The sequence below is a fragment of the Desmodus rotundus genome, chromosome 9, assembly GCF_022682495.2.
Source record: "Desmodus rotundus isolate HL8 chromosome 9, HLdesRot8A.1, whole genome shotgun sequence".
Taxonomy (NCBI): Eukaryota; Metazoa; Chordata; class Mammalia; order Chiroptera; family Phyllostomidae; genus Desmodus; species Desmodus rotundus.
In genome coordinates, this window is record NC_071395.1 from 107183648 (window position 1) to 107209971 (window position 26324).

At 54.5% G+C, this 26324-nt stretch overlaps 2 protein-coding genes and 1 long non-coding RNA gene across 7 annotated transcripts; 1 reads left to right on the forward strand and 2 right to left on the reverse strand.

Annotated features, from left to right (window-relative positions):
* Positions 1–183: 183 nt before the first annotated feature.
* On the reverse strand, positions 184–4501 carry SLC25A39 (solute carrier family 25 member 39). 4 transcript variants are annotated; one of them, XM_053911473.1, is made up of 12 exons: positions 4343–4501; positions 3369–3468; positions 3200–3259; positions 3032–3076; positions 2672–2781; positions 2242–2309; positions 1964–2088; positions 1611–1784; positions 1160–1269; positions 905–986; positions 744–824; positions 184–651 (listed from the first exon to the last, which is right to left on the reverse strand). In XM_053911473.1, the coding sequence occupies exons 2-12, from the start codon at positions 3451–3453 to the stop codon at positions 536–538; spliced, it is 1056 nt and encodes a 351-aa protein (XP_053767448.1). In that variant the 5' UTR covers positions 3454–3468; positions 4343–4501; the 3' UTR covers positions 184–535. The 4 variants fall into 4 exon arrangements, with proteins under 4 accessions (XP_053767448.1, XP_053767446.1, XP_053767447.1 ...); XM_053911471.1 differs by having other exon boundaries at positions 2672–2805; XM_053911472.1 differs by having other exon boundaries at positions 3200–3277.
* Positions 4502–9213: 4712 nt separating this feature from the next.
* LOC123479041 (uncharacterized) lies at positions 9214–20707 on the reverse strand. Its single transcript, XR_006654501.2, has 4 exons — positions 20021–20707; positions 19258–19547; positions 12507–12643; positions 9214–11680 (listed from the first exon to the last, which is right to left on the reverse strand). It is a non-coding gene; the product is annotated as an uncharacterized lncRNA (long non-coding RNA).
* On the forward strand, positions 19729–26294 carry GRN (granulin precursor). 2 transcript variants are annotated; one of them, XM_045190004.3, is made up of 14 exons: positions 19795–19812; positions 21949–22046; positions 22300–22444; positions 22564–22689; positions 22804–22888; positions 23344–23456; positions 23551–23686; positions 23807–23901; positions 24137–24260; positions 24542–24639; positions 24730–24975; positions 25203–25436; positions 25526–25756; positions 25843–26294. In XM_045190004.3, the coding sequence occupies exons 3-14, from the start codon at positions 22307–22309 to the stop codon at positions 25978–25980; spliced, it is 1764 nt and encodes a 587-aa protein (XP_045045939.2). In that variant the 5' UTR covers positions 19795–19812; positions 21949–22046; positions 22300–22306; the 3' UTR covers positions 25981–26294. The 2 variants fall into 2 exon arrangements, with proteins under 2 accessions (XP_024409644.2, XP_045045939.2); XM_024553876.3 differs by lacking the exon at positions 21949–22046 and having other exon boundaries at positions 19729–19812.
* Positions 26295–26324: the final 30 nt, after the last annotated feature.

Genomic DNA, 26324 nt, shown 5'->3' on the forward strand with positions numbered 1-26324 from the left:
GGATATTGCCTATTGAGCACCACCCCCAACTCTGGGTCCTCACAGAAGTGGCGTGGGGGTCTTCTACATGGGCATCGCCTGGGCAGCCAAAGCCCACACCAAGGTCCCTTCCAGGCCTCCTCTGGGCAGAGCGCTCCCAGCCCGCTTCCCCCAGCCCCACCGCCCCGGCAGTCACAGGCAGCAGAGAGTTCATCATCTTTACACTCAAGGAATAACAGGGGCAGGCCCGGCTACAACACACACACAGGGGTGTGGGCAAGAGGGGGGCAGGTAACAGATTTGGTCTTGATCTTGAAAGGGGAGGGTGGGACAGTGATGATCCCTGGGGCTTGAGGTGAGGACCAGCAGGAAGAAGGCTGTCCGAAGTGAGCATGGGTGTACCCAAAGGGGTGAGGCGCTACCTCCGGGGCTCAGAGTTGAGAGGGAAGAAATATGAGGCCCCTCACCTGAGGACAAGGCACTTGGCTCAGTCTCCTCCCACCCCACCCCGTCCATCCGTCTGTGCAGGAGACGGGCCCCCACACCCTGGCTCCTCTCACGGGCCCAGAGGCTGCTCCAGGTTGAGCCTCTGAAAGAAGCTTTTGCCCAGCTCGTAGGTGCTGATCATGATGGCACAGGACGGGGCGGCCTTGATGATCCTCGGGAGGAAGCCTGCAGCGGGAGGGCAAGGCTGGGGTCAGAGGGGGGCTCCCAGAGGGCCCGACTCCACCAGGGCCTGGGCACGCACACGGATGCTCGCTCACCTGCGAAAAGTCCCCTGGTGCCAGACTCAGCCCGGATCCTCCGCAGCAGCAGCCAGGTGGAGTCAGCGCGTGGGGGCGACACTGCAGACATAAGGCACGGCCCAGTAAGACCCGGCTTGGACCCCCACGTGCGCCCACCCCACACCAGCCAAACGCCTCACCTCTCACTGCCTCCACCGCTCCCAGCGCAACCTGGCGTTGAGTCTTCGCCACATCGAAGGGTAGAGTCAGGATGGCCGCCACCTGGTGGGGTGGGGGTAGGGTTCATCTCCATTCCCAGGCCCCCATCCCTTGCATCCAGCCAGGGACTGCCAGCCTTATCACCAGGGAGGGCAAGCTTGCTTCCTGACAGGCAGCTGATGCACTGCCATGCAAGGAAACCTCTGCCAGCCTCACCCCCAGCCCAGGCAACTCACCGTCCCTGAGATACCGCCAGCCACAAAGCTGATGCCCACTGACGTCTGGTCCTTTGGCCTGAGCCCACTCAGCCAGCTCTTCATCAGCTCATAGTTGAACCAATACAAGGCTTGTGGGCACAGGGTACACTTATTAGACATGGGGAAGGCAGAGGGGTGGGTCCACACTGCCTGTCTTCCACTGACCGATACCATGGCAACTGCTCCCTCCCAGTTAAAAGGCCTTCCTGCGACACACCAGTTTCTGTAACAGGCTCTCTGTAGGAATCATCTCATGAAAACCTGGGCAAGTACCCTGTTTGCTGAGCCCATTTCACGGATGAGATGGCCAGGGCTCAGAGAAGGTAAGTGACTTCATAATCAGTGGTACCACAGTTGGGACTTGGCTATAGACCTCTTGTGCATCACCCAAGGGCTCCCTTAACCCATCCCCTGCATCCCTGGTGCCTACCCGAAAAGGGCACATCCCGAAGAGCGGTGGGGCCCCAGCCCAGCCACAGTGAGCGCCAGCCACCCTGAGCCATGGCAGCTCGGACACAGGCACCCAACTCCCGGTATGACACATGCTGAGCCTGTAGCTTCGTCCGTACCAGCTCCAAGGGGCTGATCACAGTCACGGTGCCCACTGTGGGGAACAGTAGGGAGGGATCAGCTCACAGATCCTGCCCCAGGGTCTGAGATCCCGAGACATCTCCCTACCCCCAAGCAGGTGAAGAGTGAAGCTGGGAGGTAGGACTGAGCTTAGGTGGGGTGGGGAGGAGGGGGGCAGTCAAAGGGAGATCAAGGGCCCAGGGCAGTGCTCACAGCGGGCCAGGGCCCCAGCCACCATGGGCGCATAGAAGTCAGAGGTGAGGGCTCGACTACACAGGAAGGCCTTGAGTTGGTCGTAGGCAGTGAAGTAGATGGCGGTGGCTGGCACAGTCATCACCCTGGGGGGTGAACAGATGTCAGTTGGGACTCCCAAACCTCCCAGGCCTCCACCGCCCGGCCCGGCCCCGCCCCACCCCGCCCAGCCAGCCAGCAGGGGAGCTAGAGATCAGCAGGGCACAAGGGAAGACAGCCTGCAGGCCTGGGGCACTCACAGGGTGGCGGGGAGGCCGCTCCACAGGGTCCTGGTGCCCTCGTGTCTCACAATCTTCACAAAGGCGTCCTGGCCAAGAGGACAGCAGCCCAGGGCAGGAAGGATGAACACAAAAAAGGCCTGTGAGGGGCTGGCCCAGGCTGGGACCTAGCCCGATGCCCTCGCCTCTGCCCACAGCCCTGGAGCCTGCTGGGAGGAGGTGGCCCCGGGGGCCTTCACACATGCCATTCCCCATCTGGCTCCAGGGAGACTCCTGTTCACCTCCACAACCTCACTGAGGCACGACCTCTGCAGGGAACCCTTTCCCAAAGGGCACTGGCTGCCCCCACACGCTCTGTAGTATCTGTTCTGCCCTGGGACTACTACTGCCCAAGCAACCTGAATCCCTCAGGATGCTGCCAGACCCAGCTGAGGGCACAGCTGCTCCTCACCATGGTGCCAGTGAAGCGGGTGGGGTCCTGAAACCAGGTGGCACAGGGGGCGCCATTTGGGCACAAATACAGGGGCTCCAGCACTCCATTGCAGTACAGGAGGCACTTCCCTGTGGGTCGGAGAGAGGAGGGCACTGTGGAAGGGGGGGAAGCATGAGGATGCCGTGGCTCCGGAAGGCCAGCAGAGGCCTCGGGGTCCCTGGGCGAACCTTCTCGTGCAGGACAGACGGCTGGCTGATTGAAACCCGGAAGCCTGTCCGTCCGTCCTATTGAAGGCCGTGGGGTTCACAGGTGCTGGGGGGAGACTGGGACACTCCCTCCCCTGATCCTCACAGACTCCCTGTGGCTCGGGGCACTTACATTTGGTATAAGAGAGGCTCCAGAATCTGGTGGGAGGCGTCAGCTCTAAAATACAAGGCAGGCCCTCAAGTCAGGAGAGATTGGCACCTGACCCGGGAATCTTGTCCCTGTGAGACTGTTGTTTTGCCCCGGGGCCACCCTCTCCCGGCTCCAGGGTTGGACACTCACCGCTGGCCACTGAGGGGCGTTGAGACTGCAGACGAACCTTCACCACGTCCAGCGGGGTCACTGCGGGAGAGAGCGGGTCTGCAGGCTCCTTTTAAGACTCCACTCCTGACCCCTCCAGTCTCTGATCTGCCCCAGTCCCCAGCTGCCCACCCACCTCCCCAGGTCTTACTGAAGAGAGAGGTGACCACAGCCCCAGCGCCCGAGGCCACCATTTGTTGGAGGGGGCTAATGCCCCCAGGATGCTGATCAGCCATCTTGTAGCTCCAATTCTGAAAATAACAAAGCTCAGTCACAAACCAGAACCAGTGGCCGGGGGAAACTAAGGCAGGGCTCTTTCTGACTACTCTGTCCCCTCAGTCCTCACTCATTGAGTATCGTGAATTCAAGTGATCCTCCCAATAGCCTTTTACAGCAGGTACTGTCATCTCCACTTTGCCAATGGGGAGACTGTGGCTCAGAGAGATGAGGTGACCTTCCCAAGGTCACTTTGGGAGTAGTAAGGCAGGAAATGAGACAGTCACCGGTTGGTTAATGGGCAATAACGGCTCACTGCCATTTCCTCATCCGCACCACACAGGCCTACTGTTCATCTCCTCAGCGAGGGTGCCAGGTTTGGCCTCAGGGGCCCAAAGATCAAAACGCTTTAGGCATCCCTCTGCACCCCCACCCCCCATTCCAACACCCAGCCCTGAGACGGGCACATGCAAGCCCGGAGTCACCGAGCAGGGAGAGAGGTGGGACTGGGCAATGCGGGATATGTATAAACAAGTCCGCTGGCGCCTAAGGGTCCGTCCGCCTCTTCGGACGGCAGATCCGGCTCCCGGCCCTTCCCCGCACCCCCTCCCGGGCCGGGATTAGGACAAACTCTCTGCTCTCTCCCCCCAAAATTACATGCCGGGGAATTCGACCGAGAGAACAAGAAGTAGGAATAGGGAGGCAGGGTCTCTCCTCGCCGCTCGGCTACACTCCCTGCCCCTGCCGCGCGAGAAAGGAGCGCCCGGTGGAGCCGCCTTGGTCGACTCAACGGCCCGCAACTCCGCGCCCCCAGCCCACCCCTGGCTCAGGGTGCCCGAGAACCCCCAGACACCAGACCCCGGCTTCCGACCCTAGCCCGGCCCTCAGCCCCGGTTCCGCCCCACCCACCTGGCTCTAGATCGGTACTCGTGCGGCGCGGGGCCCGGGGCCGGGCGGGCCCATGAGGGCTCCGCGGCCGGTGCGGGGTCCGCGCGCGCTCGCTTAGCTGCAAGGCTGATTAGGAAGGCCGCAGAGCCCGTTCGGCCCCCGGAAAACGCGGCGAGGCCCCGCCCCCCAAGGGCCGACCGGTCGCACGCCCGGAGTGACGCCGGCCCCGCCCATTCGAGGCCAAGTCCCGGACCAGCCCACCCCTTTCCCCCGCGCGGCTGGTATCCCGCCGGGCCCGCGCGCCAAGGTCGCAGACCTCCACGTCGCGCGTGGCTTGTCGGCAGCACCGCATTGACGTGGAGTAGTTTCACAACTCCTACCGCACTAATTCCCCCCGCGGCGGAGCGCTGCACCGGGAACCCCAGCGCTCCCACTAACTTGCCAGCCTAGCAAGTGTAAATGCACTCCTTCCCCTTCCTCAGTGGTCTAGTCTGCGTGGCGGCGGCGGGTTGAATCAATTCCAAAGCCGCGGAAGGTCAGAGTGATGGCTAACATTTACCCGCCGGGCTGGGTTTTTACAACTTCACGGGGGCCGCATCAAACAGGAGTTATCCCCATTTTACAGATAATCGGACGGGACTCCGCTCCCAAACTACTTAACAAATCGTAGTGTGCGCGCGCGGGCGCGCGCGCTTGTACGCAGTGAGGTTGCAGGAGTCGTAGCCGGAGCTAGGCAGGCTGGACGAGGGGAAAGGCTGGCCTGGAAACCGGGAGCCCCGGGGTCAACCTGACTTAATCCGGGCTCGGTCCCACCTCCGCGTGACCTTGGGCATTTCCACACCGCTCTGGACCTCAGAGTCCTCCGCACAAGGGAGGATTAATAGGGGAGAATGGGACCGACATTTTTGTGTTGGCTACTCTCACACGGTTATTTCTTCTAAGCCTCAAAACTTTCGTTATTAGTTACCCCATTTAACAGAAGGCGAAAGCGAGGCTCAAAGTTAAGATCTCGGAATTGGAACCGGCCAGGTACTTTTCTCCTGCCTCCCTGCGTGACAGATGGGCTTAAATCCTACGCCGGCGTCTCTGATCCCTCTCCTCAGGGAGACACGTTTCTCTCCCGGGCAGCCCTGCCGCCAAGACCTCACTGATTATCTTGAAAACTTTTGTGCAGCCGTGATACTTGTTCGAACAGAAAAAAAAAAAAAAAGACATGGGGTGTGAGCCTGCGCCTTTAAGAAGGGTAGGCTGCGATTTTGACGTAACTCGCCTCCCCGCCCCTCTCCTAGACGCGATCCATTCCGGATCTAGAGCAGCCCAGCCTTTCCGCGCATGCTCGTCTAGCACGTGGACTCCATGGGGCCTACCGTGAGCTTTCCCTGAGAAAAGGCTTGCGACTTCCCACCGCTGGGAAACTTGAATCAGGGGGCGTGGAGAGTGCGATCTGTGACCGGTGAAGCTGGTCTACAGTGCCAGGGGGAAGGCGCCCTTTCCATTTCCTTTCCAAACCAAGCTGAGGTCTAAAACAACACAAAATCATGTTATAAACTGTTGGTTCAGGCGAAAACCCAGCTTCTAGTAAAGACCTTTACAACCTCAAAGTTATGATTTACCTGAACAGTTTCACAGCCATCAGCCAAGAGACTGCTCTCCCCATCATACAGAGGAGGAAACCGAGGTCCGTTCCTGTAATGGCGCAGGTGTGAAGCGGAACCCACGTTTCTAGCATGCAATTTTCCATTTACAAGTGAGAAAAACGGAGACCCCAAAGATCAAATAGCACCAAAGTCACCCAAAGAAAGAGCCAGAATTCAAACCCCACCTGCCTGAGTCTGGAGGAGCTCCCACCCCACCCCATTCTCAACCCAGCGCTCTGATCCCCGCAGAGCGACCTGCTCACCTGTTCCATCCAATCAGGCCTCGGGCCCCAAGAACTCCAAGAAATACAGGGCTGTGCGGGGCAGCACCGCTTACCCGCCTCAAGACCAGAGCAGTGGGAGGCAGGCACCTAGCTCTATTTCCCTCCTGCAGCAGCTGCGCCACCTCTAGCAAGTCTCTTAACGCCTCTAATAAGCCTTCGTTTCCCCACTCATACAACGAGGTGGGGATGCAATAATGCACCCACCTCACAGGAATGGTGTGAGGGTTTAACGAATTAATAATTGTAAAGTGCTTAGGCCATTGGCAAGCACTCAGTGACTATTATTATTATTATTATTGATTGCCTTCCAGCACCTGTGGCACAGAAAGTTCTGGAAAGGGCCTTTAGAGCAACCAGGTTCAGTTTCTGGTCCTATCTGTACCTCCAAATGCAAGCACGAATAGTTATAACTCCTTATAGCCCTTCCTCCCCAGAGCCAAGTTCACACAGCTGCAAAGCAGGAGAGCCAGGAATCAAACCTGGTGGCCTCTGAGTCTCAGCTTCCCCCACAGTGGAATGTGGGACTTGCATTTCATTTCTGGTTTTCTTCTTGCAATAGGATGCCTTTGAGATTTGTCACTACACCTCAGTTTCCTCGTCTGAAAGTAAAGGTGATGTCACCCATCCTGCATAACTTACAAACTCTTGATTAAGGTCATGTTTGTAAAAACTATGAAAAGAGTCAACAAACGATTCCGTGGCCCCTGTCAGGGACCCGGAGCCAAGCAGATCACAGTTCTTGCCTTTCCCCACAGGTAAATGCTTCGAGACTGAGAAACCTCGGGGCATTGTTGGCATGACCAAAGTCCAGTGCAGTGGTAGCAGTCTGGGCAGGCAGGCAAGGTTATCTGTGGGCAACGAGACACCATGAGCCAGTGGAGGCATCTCGCAAGGATGGTTGTGGTGGCTGCAGGGTGCGGCAGCAGCCTTGAGATGCCCACAAAGCTCTAGAGCCCTGGCTAGACCTTCCTGCCCAGAGGAGCCCTGAGGAGGAGACAGCCACTGTCCTGGCTGACCTGGCCACAGTTCCCACTGACCGCACACCCAGGGGTCCTTCCAGAGTCATCGCGTGGCCCCATGTAGCCATCGCTGCCTTCCTCATCAGATGGGAAAACAGAAACTCCTTTCAACTGTAAAGGGGGAGAAAATGGTACCAGCCCTGGGGTTGTAGTGGGAACTGATGGGCCAGTCCTTGCCCAGCACTGGGAGAGTGACGCAAACAGAAAGTGATTTACTGAGGCGGAATTCTTCCAGGGTGAGCCCTGGGGCCAGAGTGGTGTCCCCTCCAGCTTGCAACCTAGGGCTTAACAAGATCTTTATGGGGCTGAAGGGAAGCTCAGATCTCTCCTGCAGACCCGTCAACACCTTTGAGTTCACAACCAACACTGTCCCCACCTACAGCTGCCTTCCTGGAGGCAGGGCCAGGGGCTTGGGAACCACCGAGCCCAAGAGGAGAAATCCAAACTCCAGGCTTATAGCTAAATGCCAAGTCAGGTCTTTGTTTGGACCCTGAGGGCAGGCAGCGGGGGCGAGTTATAGAAGACCTTACTGGGACAGCGGACAAATTGAATGAGGCTGGTGCAGTAGACATTAATTAACCGATGTTAAACTTATCACCACACTGTGGTTTTGTAGGAAAATGTCCTTGTTCTTAGGAAATGCACACAGAAGTGTTTTAGGGGTGAATGTCTGCAACTTATTCTCAAGTGGTTCAGGAAAAAAAAAAAGATAATGCCAATGTAGCAAAGTGTGAACTGGTGAGTCAAGGTGAAGGGTGTATGGGTGTTCATCGCACCATTCTTGCCCTTTTTCTGAAGCCTTTAAAGTTTCCAGAACAAAAAGTTGGTGGGGAAAGGGATTTCCCCCATTGAAATAAACATGTAAAGGGTATGACGAAAGTAGATGGACGATTTGTCCATATGGAAAATACAATAATAATTAATAAATGATAATACAAGAATAAATTCTGTTCTGGGTACTCACAACTGTAAACCTACTTTTGCCCCACGCTGTATTACTTATAGAATCAGAAGAGCAACAAAACTGTCTTTTCTGAAGGTTAAAAAAATTACTAAATGTAATAGCCAGGGTCGACCTATCTAGGGAAAGGCCTTCCTACTTTTCCTTTGCCCATGGCCTGAGAAGGTGGGTTGGGGAGTTTCTGGACACCCAGGGCTTTGCTGGGGCACCCTGGGTGTGGTCTGAGGAGGTGGCTCTCAGAGGGGAAGGGTCCAGTTAAGATTTCTCAGAATTGACACCCCACCCTACCCCACTGCAGGCTGACTCCCAGAGCTCTGGGGACAGCTCTCTTCTGCTCTGCTTGGGGAGTGTAGATTAATCTACGTGCGTGGAAGGCAGTGTTTGGCTGTAACTACCAAAATTCCAACTGCCCAAATACTGTGACCCAGCCCGGCCATTCTCAGGTCATCCTCATTGACCTGTTGGCTTACACATGTGCGAGAGGCTATGGAGGAGGAACTGCACGACAGTCCCTTCATATGACGGAATACCACACCGTCTTGAAAGGGATGCAGATATCCACATCGTGATGTAAAACAATCTCGAAGGTAGAGTTAATTCAAAAAGCAGAGCGCTGGAGAAAGTGCCAGGCAGCTGTTCTCGACTGGAGCGCCGGCGCCCCCTAGGGGACAACTCGGAAATTAATGATGTCGTTGGTAGTGGTCAAAAGATTGGGACCCCTGGCATCTGACAGATGGCAGGACAGGGATGCTAAATATCCTATAACGTGTAGGACAGTTGGACACATCAAGGAATTGTCCCGTACACCGCTCAATTTCCCCCTGTATTTCTGGGCAATTACATAGTGAGAAACCTGTTCATGACCTGACCTGGAAGCTAGCTCTATTTCACCCACATCCCTCTGTTTCGAATGGTTTCAAAATACATTGAATTTTCCAGGAGTGAAACTGCCATGAAATCCTAGGGAACATTTATCTTTGTCTCCATTAAAACTTTATTGTCCAGTGGTGGGCTGGGCGGGGGAGGGCAAAGGGGGAAAATTTGGGACAACTATAATAGAATAAACAGGAATAGAAAATAAATAAATGAGCCCAGGCTGGTGTGGCTCAGTGGATTGAGCACCAGCCTGGGAACCAAAGGGTTGCAGGTTCAATTCCCAGTCTGGGTACAAGCCTGGGTTGCAGGCTGGGTCCCTAGTTGGGGACATGCAGGAGGCAACCAGTCAGTGTTCTCTCTCTCTTTTTCTCCCTCCCTCCTCTCTCTCTAAAAGTAAATAAATAAAATCTTAAAGAATGTATAAGCCAATAGGTGAATAAAAATAAGTTTAAAAAACCTTATCAAGGCTCCTTCACAATTTAAAAGCATTCTGTCCCCGTGACGCCCTGGCTCGTGTGACTGAGTTGCTAACGCAACACTCCAACACATTCCTATGCGCGCGGGTCTGGTTCTCAGCACCGGTGATTCACGTGCATTTGCAAGCTTCTGCTCCCACGTGGGGTTGAGCCTGAACTTTCACATCCAGAAATACTTGTTATTTTATTCAAAGTTACTTTCTTTTTATTTTCCTCTATATTACTTTATACAGTATATTGTGTATAAAATACTTCCTACAGTATATTATACGTATAAGTATTACATACTCACTATATGAAGTTTATATTGATTTCTAAAAATATTGTGCATAGGAAAATTATATTGTGTGTGAATTTCATTTCTGAAAATCTCTTAGAGGAAAGTTACAAAACATATGCGTTCCTTTGTAAGGACCGTGAGCTCAGCAAGCACTAGCTAGGGCCATGCAGCGTCCTTGCCTCTCCGGGGTGCGGGTTTTGCTTCTTAGTTTGACCGAGGCCGCCGGGAGTGTGTCGGCCACCTGAGCAGTGTGGCCGTGTCAAGGCTGAGTCCTGGTCATGGTGACCTGCACCGAGGAGGAGCCGTCCCAGCTGGGTCCAGACCAAACACGTGGCCTATCTCTCTGTCTGTCTCTGCCTTTTTCTCTCTTTTGATTTATTGAGCATTTCTCTTTCTTTTCTTTTTCGTTTTTGAGTGTTTTGTGTGTGCCAAATACTGTTGCTGACACTTGGACACAGCAGCGAACAAGCCACATAAGGTCCCTGCTCACGCTTTCTAGTGCAAGAAACACCAACAAAGGAGTAAATAAGACACTCTCACACAGCCACAACCTCTAAGAGGGCAACAGAATAGGTCACGTGACTGAGAAGGCCTGGGACAGCCTAGAGAAAGGGAGAACCAGTGGGTGGGGGAATTACTGCAGGAGATTAACCCAAGGTGAAGGCCAAGGGAGGGTGGAGCAGGCTGGGACGAAAGGAAGTACTCAGATGGGGCTTCGGATGCCACAGTAACTTACCCTGAAAGAATATTGTGATGGTTACAAACACGGGCTCTCGGCCAGACCTGGATTCAATTGCTGGCTTCACGCCTTTTTAACTGCCTGACCTCAGCCAAGTTACTTAACCTCTCTGAGGTTAAGCAAGCTCCATTCGTTGTAAGACAGGCGTAATCACGGTGCTTACCTGGCCAGGCTGTGTTAGAGATTACAGGAGCATTTAGCCCAGAACCTGGCACGATGTGAACCTTAAACTTTAGCAGAACCCCCTTTTTTAAACACAGAAATCAATTATACCAGCGACGATTCTAAGAGACTGAATCAGTCTCTTGCATTCAGTCTCCTGAAGTGCATTTAAGCACCGATTTCCCTGCTAACCGATTTTCTTGTTGGGAGAAATAGTCACCTCTCTGGGCCTTGGTTTCTTCATCTTTAAAGAAGAAGCCAGAATATTTCTGGTCTTACTTCCCTCTCAAGACTGCTGAGAGCTCTAGGTTTAGACAGATGGGAAGTTCGAAGGAGATTTGTGACAGGGGGAAAGGGTGTCCCGAGGGCAGTTTCTTCCTCTCCTCCCCCACTCCTGGCGGCTGCCTCCTCTGTTCCTCCTCAGGCTCCTGGAGGTCACACTGCCCTGACCTCTCTGTGCTGCATGGGGAGGGCAGTTTCTTCATCTACGCCCCGACCCAGTGCTTCAGAGCCAGGCCACCAGATTAACCAGAGGAACCCCTTTGAGGTCCTCATTAGAATTCCTCTCATTTCTGATGTGTCAGTTTGCAAGGTCTCTTCGCATCCGTCATCCATTGGAGCCTCACCTCACTGCGTGGAGGGCACGCGGGAGTTACTCCGCACCCGTCTCTCAGATGAGGAAGCTGACCCGTCCAAGTGATGAGGAGCAGCTATCTCTTGAGCTGTGGGGGGCCTGCATGACGAAGGGCCAGGAAAGTTCAAGGTGGGCTGAGCGGGCTGGGACGGAGGATGGAGCCGAGCTGTTGCCAGCATTTGGTGGAGGCTGGTGTTGTGAGCAAAAGCTCTGCGTGCTGATTGGCTTGGGCTCTTTTACTAGCACCACTGCTTAGTAGCTGGGAGACAAGACCATCGGCGTCTCCTGCATCTGGGAAATGGAGATGTCGTTATGAGGACTCACCAATGTGTGCAGAGTGGGCTTGCAACACAACGTGCTGATTCCGCTCATTGATGCCCTGGCTCAGATGATTAACTAGCAGTTCCCACAGCCTCTGCTGCCCTTCCCGTTCTGTCCACGGCCCAACCTGTCTGCGGCTGCCTTGACAAAAGCCGGGCTCCAACTTCTGGAGTCCACCAGCAAGGTATCCACCACTCAGGGTCACAGCTGCCCTCAGGGGGTTCTCAAGTTCAGAAAAGGTCACAGTACTTCATCTCAGACCTGGCCTGTGTGGCTCAGTTGGTTGGAGTGTCCTCCCATTGTCGGAAAGGTCGTGGGTTTGATCCCTGGTCGGGACTTAGGAGAAGGCAACCTATCAATGTGTTTCTCTCTCTCACTCCCCCCTCCTCTCTCTCTAAAAGCAATGAAAAAATATCCTTGAGTGAGGATAAAAAGCGAAAAACCAAAACAATGACTTCAGTAAGCCTAAGTCACCCAGCGGGAAAGAGGCAGAGCTGCAATCTGAGAGCAGCAGGCGACGGTGCGGACCCCAGCCCCCTGTCCAGGTTTCCAGGAAAGAGTTGATTCCCCTTCTCGGCCATCTGCCACCTGCCACCTGCTTGTCCCGGAGGCCACTCTGGCTTCCTGGAGACTCGCTGGGATCAATGTTTGCTCCCACTGGGAAGTTCTTCAGATCATCCACTGCTCTCAGAATGTAAGAAACCAAAACTTTGCCCTGGCCGGCGTGGCTCAGTTGGTTGGAGTATTGTCTCGTGGCCAAAGGGCTGTGGGTTTGATTCTGGGTCAGGGAACATACCTAGGTTGTGGGTTTAATCCAAGATCCAGGCACGTGCATTTCCTGGTCTGGTCCAGGTGTGTATGATCCCCAGGGGCATGCACGGGAGGCAACTGACTGATGCTTCTTGCTCACAGTTTCTCTTCCTTCCTCTCTCTCTAAAAAAGCAGTGAAAAAAATGCCCTCTAGTGAAGATAAAAAACAAACAAACAAACAAAAAAGAAACTTTAACCCAGTAATATGCTGTCCGTCTCCTGTAGAGGGCAGAGCAGATGATCTCACCTCTGGATGCGAGAAGTCAGCCTAACCCATCCTTCCCTGTGCACCCCCGCCCCCCCTCTCCCGCCCTGACCCTATGGCTGAGGGAGTGATTCTCCTTCTTCCACCTTTGCCCTCGTCTGGCTAAGGGCACCTGGCGGGTCTAGTGTGAGGGGTGCCCTGCACAGGAGTCTGCAACAGGCCAGGTGCAAATTGCCCCAGGTGGTCAGAATTCTGGGCATCAGGCCAGCAGAATGGGAAGTCACAAAGTCACACGGGGATCCAGGTGGGGCTGGGGGGCATATAGGCCAGGGCTAGGGAGGAGAGGGCAAGGTGGGCTGAGGGGCAGGTGGGCAATCTCCCCGGCTGAGGGGTGTGTGTGCGGTGGGTTGCTGGGAGACCCCAAGGGCAGGAACCACCAGAAGGGCGGCGTCTTCATTATCTGAGTGCCTGCTTGTCTCCGGTCCTGTGCTAGGGGCTCCGCGGGCATGAGCTCATTCCATGGAGGGGGGCCTCACAGCCGACGTCCTCAATGTACAGATCAGGACAACGAGGCAGGGAGGTCAAGTGAAACCACACAGCTTGTAAGAGGAGGGTTTTCTCACTAGCACCAGGTTACTCGCTGCCTAGGAAGTGGTTCAGCTGGATGATGGGCCCTCAGACCCGCACCTCAGATCTCTGCGGCTACAAATGCTTCCCAGGTGACTCCAGGGGGAAATCTGAGGCTGAGAACCCTGGGCCAGAGGACCCGTTAAGGCCCCTCCAGCCAGGGCCTCTGCAGAGCCAAGTAAACCGGACCCTCCCAGGCTTCTCTGACCTGCCTCAGCCTTCCCCACTCACCCCTCCCCGTTCCCTCCCCTCCCCTTCATTCTGCATCCCACAGCTGCATTTAAAGATACTATCCAAAGTCACTCTCCCTGCAGAGAGACACGGTTCCTGTCCCCAGGGCCAAGTGGAGTGGCAGCCGCTCACTGTAGACCCTGAACTTCCCAGCTGGCAGGGAGCAAGGCAGTGCTCACTAGCTGTGCAGATGAACACACTGAGGCCAAAGGCAAATCTAGAATTCTCATCCAGGCCCTGGCCAGGTAGCTCAGTTGGTTAGAGCATCATCCCAAAATGCTAAGGTTGTGGGTTCAATCTCTGGTCAGGGCACATAGAAGAATCAACCAATGAATGCATAAATAAGTGGAACAACAAATTGATGTTTCTCTCTCCCCCTCTAAAATCAATAAATAAAAAAATTAAAAAAAAGAATTCTCATCTGCACACCAATTTAGAGATGCGAGGGAAATTCACAGAAGAAGCTGTTACAGGGTTGGAAAGCGGATGTCTGGAGTTGGAAATGAGGGGACGAGAGTACTACTTCGTGTTCTAATTTGACTGAAATTTATTTGCATGTTACACTTTGGTAAAAATAGTAACTGATTACAAAGCAACAACAAGGAAGGTGGCCTGCCCAATAGCACTGGAAAAGCTCAGGCAGACGCTGGGACAGGAACTTGACTTTACCCAGTACCTCTGTTGCCAAACACCCCTCCACAGCCTCTGGCCAGGACCCTGACCTGTTTCTGACTCCCCCCACCTCCACCCCCACCGGACAGACCGGAGACCCACAGGCACCAGTCAGGGGCCAGTGACTAGGGCAGGCGCCTCAGGGACTGGGGCAACAATTGCTCACTGCGAGGTGACTCAGGCAGGAAGGGGAAGGAGTAAGTATATGGGAGGGAGAGGCTGTTTCTATGCCCCAACTCCAACCTTAGTCTTCGGGGCTGCCAGATTTAACAAATAAAAATACAAGATGTCCAGTTCAGCTTGAATTTGAGATACACAATGAATAATTTTTTAAAGATTTTATTTATTTCTAGAGAGAGGGGAAGGGAGGGAGGAAAAAAGGGAGAGAAACACTGATGTGTGGTTGCCGCCTCTTGCACACCCCCAACTGGGGAGCAGGCCCGCAACCCAGGCGTGTTCCCTGACTGGGAATCGAACCCGTGACCCTTTGATTCGCAGGCCGGCACTCAGTGCACTGAGCCACACCAGCCAGAGCACAATGAATAATTTTTAAGTGTAAGTGTGTCTCAAATATTGCACAAGATATTCTTATACTAAAGAAAATAGTTTCTAATCTGAAATTCAAATTTAATTGGGCATCCTATGTCTTACCTGACAACTCAAGATCTTAGGGGAAAGGCCCCCACTCGGAGGCAGCTGTCTCTTCTACGGGGGCAGAGCAATAGTTCTGAATGAAGAAAACCCTGAAGGGGCCATTGGAAGGAACAGAAGGAGGCTGAGAGAAGCGGAAGGAGGAACACAGACCACCACCTCTGAAAGCAACCCTGGGGCTGCCCTGGAGGCACCTCTTAGCCAGAGGGACACATCCACGGGCATTGCCACAGGCTCCTGAGTGGGACGTCCTGTCACTTGTGGTGCCTCAATCCAGCGCAGGGCTGGCATCTGAGGTCCAGTTCAGCTGGGGTTGCAGCAGGAATTGAAATGGACCAGGAAAACATATTTGCAAGTTCTTAAGCAAGCGGAGTGGGGGGCAGGGCGGCGGGTGTATGAAATGCAGAAGTCACAAAGGAAAAAGATTGCTAGAAAAGGAAAAGGATTGATTGCTAGATTTCAGATGACTTAACAATAGCATGACTTCTGACTACAAAAGTTATCACAAACACAGACAAAAGGCAAACGACATCTGCAACACACGTGATCCCCAGAAAGTAAAAGAGTTCCCACCCTTCAACAAGAAGAAGACAAACTCGGTAGAAAAATGAACAATGAATAATAAGAGAGTTTTATCTGTCAACTTGGTGGGTGTTTTTGGATGAGATTAACATTTTTTTAAAGATTTTATTTATTTATTTTTAGAGAGAGGGCAAGGGAGGGAGAGCAGGAGAGAAAGAGCAATATGTGGTTGCCTGTCTCGTGCCCTGTACTGGGGACCATGACCCGCAACCCAGGCATGTGCCCTGACTGGGAATCGAACCAGCAACCCTTTGGTTCACAGGTTGGTGCTCAATCCACTGAGCCACACCAGAGGGCGAGATTAACATTTAAATCAATGAATTTTAGCTAAAGCATATTGCCCACCATAATGTGGGTGGGCCCTTTCCAATTAGCTGAAGGCCTGGATAGTAGAAAAAGACGAGCACCTCCAAGCCAGAGAAAATTCTTCAGGCCTTTGTGCTTCATCTGCGCCGTCTGCTCTCCTGAGCCTCCAGCCTGCCGGTTTATACTGCAGATTTTGGACTTGCTAGCTTCCAAAATCATGTGAGCCAATTCATTTTCATAAATCTCTTTCCATATACACAGCAATTGGTTCCGTTTCCCCAGAGAGCCCTGCCTAACACAGATACAAACAGGCAGTTCATAGGAGACATATACAAGCAGAATAGCGTGTACACAGATACTCAACTTCCCTAGAGATCAAGGAGATGCAGATAAAATAACCAGGAACTGTCTTCTGTCATAAGATTGGCAAAAAAAAAAAAATTAAACTGGCATATCCAATGTTGGTGAGTGTATGGGAAATACATCCCTCCAAATACCACGACTGGGAGTGTAAAGTAGAAAAATGCTAAGGCATTTTGGCATTGACATTTCAAATGTGCAGCAAGGTTACATTCAGGGATTTAACTAACCCCCAGGTGTGCATTCAGGCACATAGTCACAAACATTCATTGCATGATTATTTGTAACTTAAAAAAAAGATTTTATTTATTTATTTTTAGAAAGAGGGGAAGTGAGAGAGAAAGAAAGGGAGAGAAACATCGATTGGCTGTCTCTCCCACGTCCCCACCCCACACCCCAGGCAAGTGCCCTGACCAGGAACCAAAATGGTGACCTTTTGGCCCACAGGCAGGCGCTCAATCCACTGAGTCACACTAGCCATGGTTAATTATTTGTAACTTTCAAAAGTTGGAAGCACATAAAAGCTCATTACAGGAGACTGGTTAAGTAAACTATGTAACATTTATAGGATGAAATGCTTGGCGACTGTCAAAAAGAAACTAATAAGTAACTGGAAAAACATCCCATGTTCATGTTAAGATGGTAACACCCCCCCCCCCCCCCGCCCCAACTGACCTACCAGTTCAGCGCACTACCTATCAAAATCTCAGCTGTCTTCTTTGCAGAAACTGATCCTAAAGTTCACATAGAAATTTGAGGGACTCAGGATAACCAAAAAAATATTGGAAAAGAAGTTGGAGGGCTCCCACTTCTCCCAATTTCAAAACTTGCTACAAAGTATGGTAATCAAGACAGTGTGGTACTGACTTTAGGGCAGACACACGGATTAGTGGGATAGAATTGAGAGTCCAGAAATAGATCCTCACAATTACAATCAACTGATTTTGTCAAAATTAAACATCACAAAGCCTGGCCAAAGGGAGCTGGGGGGGCTTAGAGAATAGGGCAAATGGGGATGGACCTTTGGATGTCAAATCTCTTTGTGACTCTGAACATTTGCTTCTTTTTTGCTACCCTGATCACAGAAGGATTCTCCCTCCTTAGAAGCAAAAAGCAGAGGGAAAGAGATCCTGAGCTGAGGGGTTTCTTGTGGAACAGGAAGAGTTTCTGCAGTCCTTGGGGGCGGAGGCTGTACTTTCTCCACAGAAGTGGAGGGTTACTGCACGCATTTTGACAAGCTGTTTAGTAAACGTATTTCACATTTCTCTGCTAGTGCTATCAGAGTGGTTACCTATGATTCCAAATTTTCTGAATGCTCAGGTTCATACCTTGACAACTAATTACTATCCTTTGAGTTCTGCCCACGTGGCCCATCAAGTCATCCAGGACTGTTTGTCCCTAAGGTCAATATCCCCAGGATACTGGGCTTCCAAGATATTCAGCCGGCTCTTTGCAATATTCGCTACGGAGCACTTTTAATCCTTGCTAAACTCAAAGTGACTGCTTCTAGAAATTTCCACACACACACACACACACACACACACACACACACACACACACACATCCCCTGATCCTTCTATAATCTATTGATGTTGGGAAATTAGATGACAAAACTTATCTAAAGTATATGCAACAAGAGAAAAGAGGTTTCATGTGAGAAGAACTTTGAGCTCTTTCATGGAGAAAGTTTATGGTCCTTTAGAGAGGGTTTCTCAACCTCAGCGCTACTGACGTTGGGAGCAGAAAAATCTGTTAGGGAGGTCTGTCCTGTGCTTTGTAGGGTGTTTAGAGGCATCGCTGGCCTCTGCCCACTAGACGCCAATATACTTCCCCTGAGTTGTGACAGCTCAGAATGTCTCCACACGCTGCCAAATGTCCCTGGTGGGCAAATCACTCCATTAAGAATTTTGTGATCCAGTCACCCCTCGGTATCCACGGGGAAATTGGCTCCAGAACCCCCCACGGACACCAAAATCCATGGATGCTCAAGTCCCTTATATAAAACGAGGTAGCGTTTGCATATAGCCTATGCACATTCTCCTGTATGCATTAAATATCTCGGATTACTTACGTAAATAGTTGTTACACTGTATTGTCTAGGGAATACTAAGAAAACTAAGTCTGTACATGTTCAGCACAGATGCAACCATTATAGGCCTAACTACATCGTACATGTTGGCAAAAAAGTAACATTTTAAGAAATATTTTTGATCTGCGGTTGGTCGAACCTGGAACTATGGAACCCACAGATAAAGATGGCCAGCTCGTTTCAGTACTCCAGGGTTCTTTTTTCTTCTGATTCAGTGTAGTTGTGACTAATAGGTTCACTTACTGGTTTGCCTGACACTTTATTGAAGCTGTGTATGTGCGTGCACGCACGTGGTTGATCAGTGGGAGCCTAACTTATACCCCCTTGCTTCAGGTAAATTTAATGCACGAATGTCACTGGCGTGCACCATGGTCCCAATTCTCAGCAGGAGCCTTATCCGCTGTCTGCTCCCTCACTAGCCCCAGGCTGAGCATCACTGCCACACAATTAACTCCTCCACCCTGTCCCCCCTTCCCTACCTGGACTTGGATTTCCCGGACCCCAGGCTCACCCTCAGCTCAAGCACTTTGCTTAGCTCTCCATCCCTTCCTCCGAGGCCCGGCACCAGGCTTTCTCCGGGTGCGCCTCCCATCACCCTCTGCCTGGGCCAGGCCCTTTCGCGCTGGGCAGTCTGGCTCCTATGTTCTGTGTAGTACATTTTTCTCTCCTCACCAGCCATGTAAATTCCTGGAAGGCAGCGCCGCCTGAAAGTACAAAGTCACTTCCACTTTGCACCCATTCCCTGCCCGGCCTTGTACCAGGCACCCAGCAGCTCCTCAAACCCCTCTACGCTGAACTTGGCATCCAATCCTTGCCCAAGGCTGCCCTTTCCATCTGGTTCCCTTATGCTCTTTCCAACACCGCCTGTCCCGCCACTTCCACCGGCATTAAAATCCTCCCAGACTCAACTTAAAAGGTGCCCCCAAGGTGGAATTAAATCTCTTCTTCCCACCTAGAGCTAAGCTACCACCTTTTTCCTACACACATCCACGCACTTGGCACACGACCATGTACCTTAAATTAGGATCTCTGAAGGCTATTTATCCTTGGCCTCACAACTCTCCTTCAACGCCAGAGTTTAATCTGAGTTTGTTGAATAGAATAGAAATAGGATGCACAAGTGTCCCAGATCCAGAAGCGGACATCCTGCAAAAGCTCTCGAACACACCCTCGGAGTGGCCGCTCCTGTGGCAGTCTCTGTCTCCGGGAAGGCGCGGCCCCACCTCCGGCCGACGATCAGGCGCCCTCACAAGGCACGGAGCAAGCCAGGGCATCCGTCACATGATTCTCCAATCACATGATCCCTAGAAATGGGGGTGGGGGGAGAGAGAGGCTGGGAGGGAGGAAAGTGAATTGAGTAGAAAAGCCTCACAATATTCCAGGCTGGCCCCGCCTCTACGTCGACGAGTAGCCAACGGGAGCGCGACAGCCCGAACGCCTGGCCAATGGAAGCTGAGGTGGGTGGGCCCTTGCGCTGCGAGGCCCCAGGTTGGTGAGCCGCCGAGCTGAGCAGCGGAGCAGCGGAGCAGCGGAGCAGCGGCTACCCGGCGAGCGCAGAGCGAGACGCAGGTAAGGGGATCGGTCGCATGGACCTCTCCCTTGTTCCTTCCCAAGGCTCCGGCCGCAGGCGTGTGGGACCTTGAGGTTCCCACGGAGTTGCATTCGGAAGGCTAGAGAAGACTCGCTTAGAGAACCTTCTTGGGCGTTTGCGATGCACTGGAGGGAGTTTTATGAAGGGTGGGAATAAACTGAATGGCAGTGACCCCTCTCCTTTTACCTTCTAGTATTCCCCGGAAGCTGCAGCCCCTTTTCCCGAAGCAGGGACCACTCCGCTTTTGAGCCGGCTCCGCAGCCCCTTCTGGTGGTAGTGGTGGTGGTGGTGGTGGTGGTGGTGTTGGTTGTAGTAGGGTAGGTAAGCAGTGCCCGCGGCGGCTGGGAGCAGGAGAGGCGCCCTCCCTGGTCCTGGAGCTCGGAGGGCTGCAAGTGGGACTTGAGACCCTGGCCTCCTCAAAGGACTTGGAAGTGGTTGTGTCTGGCTTTCCCTTACTTCCTCTCTTGCGGGGTGGGACAAGCCAACTTCCGCCTCTCCCAGCCACTTTTTTTCCTGCTCACGCGTCTCGCAGTTGGGTTGGTTCACCTTTTGGGAATCTCTTGCTTCTGACACTCAGAGTTTGAAGGTGCCACCTAGTGGCAGATGACAGAGCTGGGGGTTTGAAGAGGCTCCTGTCTTTCCCTCTGTTATGGCAGTGTGAATGGGGTGGGGTGGAGTGAGAGAAGCCGCCACTCAAAACCCTCGTTCAAGAGGAACTGGGTCCCCACCTCTTCCATCCCTGGTCCTGAGCGTGTGTGCTTGCGTGTATATTCAGTATATGCATACACTATACTTCCTAATCTCGGGATACCCGGGAAGGAAAATAAACATAAATAAGTCACTAGGGTGCTGAATAGTCTGAGCTACATACAGTCAGGCACCCTTCTGGCCTAAGCCAAGAAGTGGGTGAGGCCAGCTGTAGATGCCTTGCCTGGGAGCTGTGGGTGTGGAGAAATGAAAGGGGTGGAGGTCCGGGACCAGTCTTCTTCCCCCTTACCTGGCCTCCTGGGAATGGTCTTTGAGCTGTGGAGGGAGTGCTGAGACCGGGAGCAGCTTTTGAGGCTCCCTCAATCAGTGGTGGCAATTCTAGGAACTAGGAACCAGGTGCAGTACCCAAGTGCAGTTCTGCTGTCCATGTGTCTGCCCTGCCTGGTCCTCCTGCCCAGGAAATCCTTCTGTCCCCCTCCTCTGCTTGGGCCCTAGGCCTCTAGGCGCTTGGGGTGTGTGGTCCATTCCCAGTACTGTCCATTTTGCCGCATGTGAAATGAACCCGGTCTACTAGGCTTTGGAGCCATCAAAGCCTGTCATCTGCATGACTTGATATATAACATGAGTGTGTTAGTTAACCTCCCTGAGCCTCAGTGTGCTCCTTTGAAAGTAAAGGTAGTAATTACTACTTTGGATGGTGGTTACAAAGAAGGGAAATAACCTAGAGTGTTTAAACTGGCTGTCAGTAGGCTCAGCGAACATTACTGTTTTTGTCCCTCCGGGCAGGGTAACGTCTCCTGGGCCCACCCTGTTGACCTAGTGGGGCTGGCCGAGCTTGGAGGAAAGTTGTTTAGGATGTGAAACTGCACCCTCACCTCGCCCCAGACCAAGGCAGGTTTCTTCTGCTGACGCCACAGCGGCAGCTGAGCAGGCCCTTGTAGTTTCTCTTCACACGTACTGGGTTTCGGCTCCCGGACAGCGGGAGAGGCAGGGGAGGAGGGTGGTGTGTTTGGGGAGTCTGAAGGGCCCTGGTGCTATTAGGGGCCCTTCGGACATGGTGTCTCAAAGGCTGACCCTGCCTGTGTGTCCCTCTCCCTTGGTGGGGAGGGGACAGTCAGGGAGCAGATGGTGGCTGACCTCTGGGGAGGGCGGCCCTGACTCCGCTGACCACTTTACTTCCCTTTTCTCAACTTTCTCAACCTCGTGGTTTCCCATGTTGTCATGCGATGTCCCCTCTCCCACCGACAGACCTCAGCAGGGTGCAGGTGTGAGCACAGTATCAGGCGAGGAGGCACGCGGAGGGGCTAGCTGGGGAAGTGAAACCCTGGCTTTTGCTCAGAAGCGACTCCATCCTTGCACCCCAGCTGTCTCCTCTCACAGCTACTGATACCTCCCCCACCTCCTAGAGGTGGCTCCTGTTCCCACAGATCAGACCCACAAAACCCACAAATCTTCCTGACTCTCACGTGATCACATCTCTACACACTCGCCCACAGAGACTCAGGTACTAGGCCATGTGCTGGGGACACAGATTCACACATGCGCATGTCAGCATTCATGCTCATGGGTGTACGCACACCAGGGCACATGCGGCAGACACAAGACACGTAGAAGCTGACTGTCAGGCCCCACATCTTGCTCCCTCCCTGGACAAGGAGTTGTCGGGGAGGCCCAGGCAGCCTGGAGGGAGACTGGCCCCAGAATCAAGGGCAGCGTGGATTTCTGCTAGTTAACAAATGCCTCTTGGTATTTTGCAGGTGGGCCATGTGGACCCTAGTGAGCTTGGCGGCTGTAGTGACAGGGCTGGTGGCCGGAACGCAGTGCCCAGATGGTCAGCTCTGCCCTGCGGCCTGCTGCTTGGACCCAGGAGGAGCCAGCTACAGCTGCTGCAATCCTGTTCCAGTGAGTGCCCTCGGCCCAGGCCAGGGCTGGTGGGTGGGATTTCCCCAAAGGTCATTTGGGTGGGACAGAGGAAGGGGCCAGACTCTGGTCCTTTGGTTTATCCTCCCCTCTCTCCCCAGGACAAATGGCCGCCAGCACGTAGCAGACATCTGGGCAGACCCTGCCAGGTCGATGCCCATTGCTCTCCTGGCTACTCCTGCCTCCTCACTGTCTTGGGGACCTCCAGCTGCTGCCCCTTCCCAGAGGTGAGGGTAACATGAGCTCGAGGGAGGGCTCAGGTCTGTGTTTGCACGTTTCCTGCAGTCTTCTACCCCCAGGTCGAAGGGCCTAGCCAACACAGGTGTCTCTGTGTCCCACAGGCCGTGTCATGTGGGGATGGCCGCCACTGCTGCCCCCAGGGCTTCCACTGCAGTGCCGACGGGCAGTCCTGCTTCCGAGGATCAGGTGTAGTAGGGGTAGAGGTGGAGGGCAGGCAGATGGGCAGCATGTAGAGCTGCAGCACCCAGGGGCCCAGCTGGCTGGGTGGCCCTGATTCCTGCTCTTGTGCCCTCATTCCTGTGGGCAACTGGACAGAGGTCCAGCCCTGGAGCTAGGAGGGGAAGGAGAGAATGCAAGACCCCAGGCTTGGGCCAGGCATTGCAGGGGCGGGGAGAGGCCAAGCTGAGCTGGTTTAATGCCAACCTGGGCAATGGATGCCACTGCCCTGGCCGTACTGCTGAGGCAAGGCGTGGCTTGTGGGAGAGAGGTGTAAGAGGGCCTGGGAGAGCACTGAGCCTGGTGCCAGCCCCCTGTCCCCTGGAGCTGGGTCTGCAGGCCCTGGTGCCCGCAGCTCCTTGAGTGACGGGAGCAATGACCTTCGCTGACTGGGCTGATGGAATCCTGGGTCATCCCATCCACAGATGCCAACCCCGTGGGTGCCGTCCAGTGCCCCGATGGCCATTTTGAGTGCCCCAACTCCTCCACGTGCTGCACTATGCCTGATGGCTCCTGGGGGTGCTGCCCCATGCCCCAGGTACAGGTTTGGGAAGACGGGGGGCAGAGGGGCAGCAGGGGCAAATTAAGGGGCTGGAAGGGGCAAAGACAGAGTTAGGACCATCTCTTCTTAGGCTTCTTGCTGCGAAGACAAGGTGCACTGCTGCCCCCATGGCACCTCCTGTGACCTGGCTCATGCCCGCTGCCTCACAGCCACGGGCACCCGCCCCCTGGCAAAGAAGATCCCCGCACGAAGGACAAATAGAGCTGGTGAGGAGATGGGAAAGAATCGGGTTGGAGGTGGGGAGTGAGGAGAGGCCTTGGCTGGCTCTTAGCTGGGGGAAGTTCTCCTGTACCATGGCTGCCTCTCCCACCTCTCTCCCCTTCCAGGGATCATGTGCCCTGATGGACGGTCCCAGTGCCCTGATGGTTCCACCTGCTGTGAGCTGCCGAGTGGGCAGTATGGCTGCTGCCCGATGCCTAATGTGAGTGAGGGGCTACGGCCAGTTGAGCCATGTGCCCACAGCCACCTAGCCTGGACACCTACTTTGCAGGGACTACAGGGGAGTGAGGTTGGCTGACGGGTTGCTGGGAGCCTGCCTGCTCAGGACTTATGCTACCCCCTAGTGGGGGATTGGGGTAGTGCCAGCTGTCAGCCTGGCTGCTCCTGGTGCTCAATTGAGAGGGAAGTTCCAAAGACCGGCCCCTGCCTCCACCCAGGCCATCTGCTGCTCCGACCACCTGCACTGCTGCCCTGAGGACACCGTGTGTGACCTGGTCCTGAGTAAGTGCCTCTCCAAGGACAATGCTACGGACCTGCTCACCAAGCTGCCAGCACACACAGGTACCAGAGGCAGGCCACCGACTTCCACCTGCACCACGAGGAGGCTCTCCACCAGGCTAGTCCAGGAGCAGATGTGGGGGTGGGGGGCTGATGGCTGCATGGAGGGGCCAGGGCAGGTACAGCGCCCTTTCCTCCATGTTGGACCTTGCCTTGTGATCCCTGCCGGGGGCAGGGGGCCCTCCATCTGTGATATCGGGTTCCAGTTGTGGAGTCGGCAGAGGGTAGGCACGGAGAGGGTTCCCCGTGCTGCTGCTGACCTGCCCGCCTTGTTTGACTCACAGTGAAGGAGGTGAAGTGTGACATGGAGGTGAGCTGCCCGGACGACTACACCTGCTGCCGCCTCCAGTCAGGGGCATGGGGCTGCTGCCCTTTTGTCCAGGTGCCCAGGAGTGGTGGGTGGGCTGGGCTGAGCAGAGGGTGGCAGCCAGCTAGGCCCCTGTGCCTACTGTCCCCTCTCCACCCACCCTAGGCTGTGTGCTGTGAGGACCACGTACACTGCTGCCCAGCTGGGTTTAAGTGTAACACAGAGAAGGGTACCTGTGAAGAGGAAGCCCGCCGGCTGCCCTGGATGGAGCAGGCCCCAGCCCACCTCAGCCTACCGCACCCCCGAGCCATGGAGAGTGATGTGCCCTGTGACAACATCACCAGCTGCCCTTCCTCCTATACCTGCTGTCGACTCTCGTCTGGAGAATGGGGCTGCTGTCCCGTCCCAGAGGTGCATGGTTAGGAGGATGGGATTGGGGGGGACAGTGCCTCGGCCTGGGCAGGTGGGCAGACCCGTTACCGGGTCTTCTGCTCTCTGCCTCACCCACAGTGGCACCCCAGCTCTCAGATTTGTTCCCAGGTGGAGGAACTTAGCAGGAGAGGCAGAGTGGGGGTAGGTGTTCCATCCCACGGGGTATAGCTTCCTAGACCGCTCTTTCTGCTCCCACCCCGCCCCAGGCTGTCTGCTGCTCGGACCACCAGCACTGCTGCCCCAAGGGCTACACGTGCGTGGCTGGGGGGCAGTGTCAGAGGGGGAACGAGGTGATGGCTGGACTGGAGAAGATGCCTGCCCACCGCACTTCCTTGTCCCAACCCAGAGCCATGGGCTGTGACCAGCACACCAGCTGCCCCGTGGGGCAGACCTGCTGCCTGAGCCTGAGTGGGGGCTGGGCCTGCTGCCAGCTACCCCACGTGAGTACCCACCTGCCTGCCCCTGGAGAGGGGAGCTGAGTCCCGGGGGAATGAGGGGACAAGAGGATAATGCCACTCTATCCCTGCAGGCTGTGTGCTGTGAGGACCGCCAGCATTGCTGCCCGGCTGGGTACACCTGCAATGTGAAGGCCCGAACCTGTGAGAAGGAGGTGGATTCTGCCCACCATGCTGCCCACCTGACCCTCGGCCCTCCTGTGGGTGTGGGGAATGTGCAGTGTGGGGAGGGGCGCTTCTGCCACGATGGCCAGACCTGCTGCCGAGACAGCCTCGGGAGCTGGGCCTGCTGTCCCTTTCGCCAGGTTAGTGCCACCCCCTAACCTGGGGCTGGGTATGGGGCTAGGCCAGGCCATGCTTTGTCTAACTCTCATACCCTCTGACCATCCAGGGTGTCTGTTGTGCAGATCAGCGTCACTGCTGCCCTGCTGGCTTCCGCTGTGGGGGCAAGGGCTCCAAGTGTTTACGCAGGGAGACCCTGCGCTGGGACACTCCTTTGAGGGACCCGGCCCCCAGACCGCTGCTGTGAGGAGAGATTGAGGACTGAAGACACTCTGTAGCCCTCGGGACCCTGCTCGCAGGGTACCCACTGCTCAGGCCTCCCTAGCACCTCTCCCCCACCAAATTCTCCTAGACTGCCCCCCTTTCTGAGTCCTTCCATCATCCTGAGAGGCGGGGCCTCGATTTAAGGCCTTCCCTATAGATGGGGGACCGTGGCAAAGCCACATCACAAGCTGCCATCCCCTCCCCCAATCTCTGTAACCCTGTGGCCAGGTGCTCTCCCCTATCCACAGGTGTGTATGCGTGTGTATGTATGTGCTCCAATAAAGTTTGTACACTTTCTTAACAGTGTCTGATTTGGCCACCCTCCCC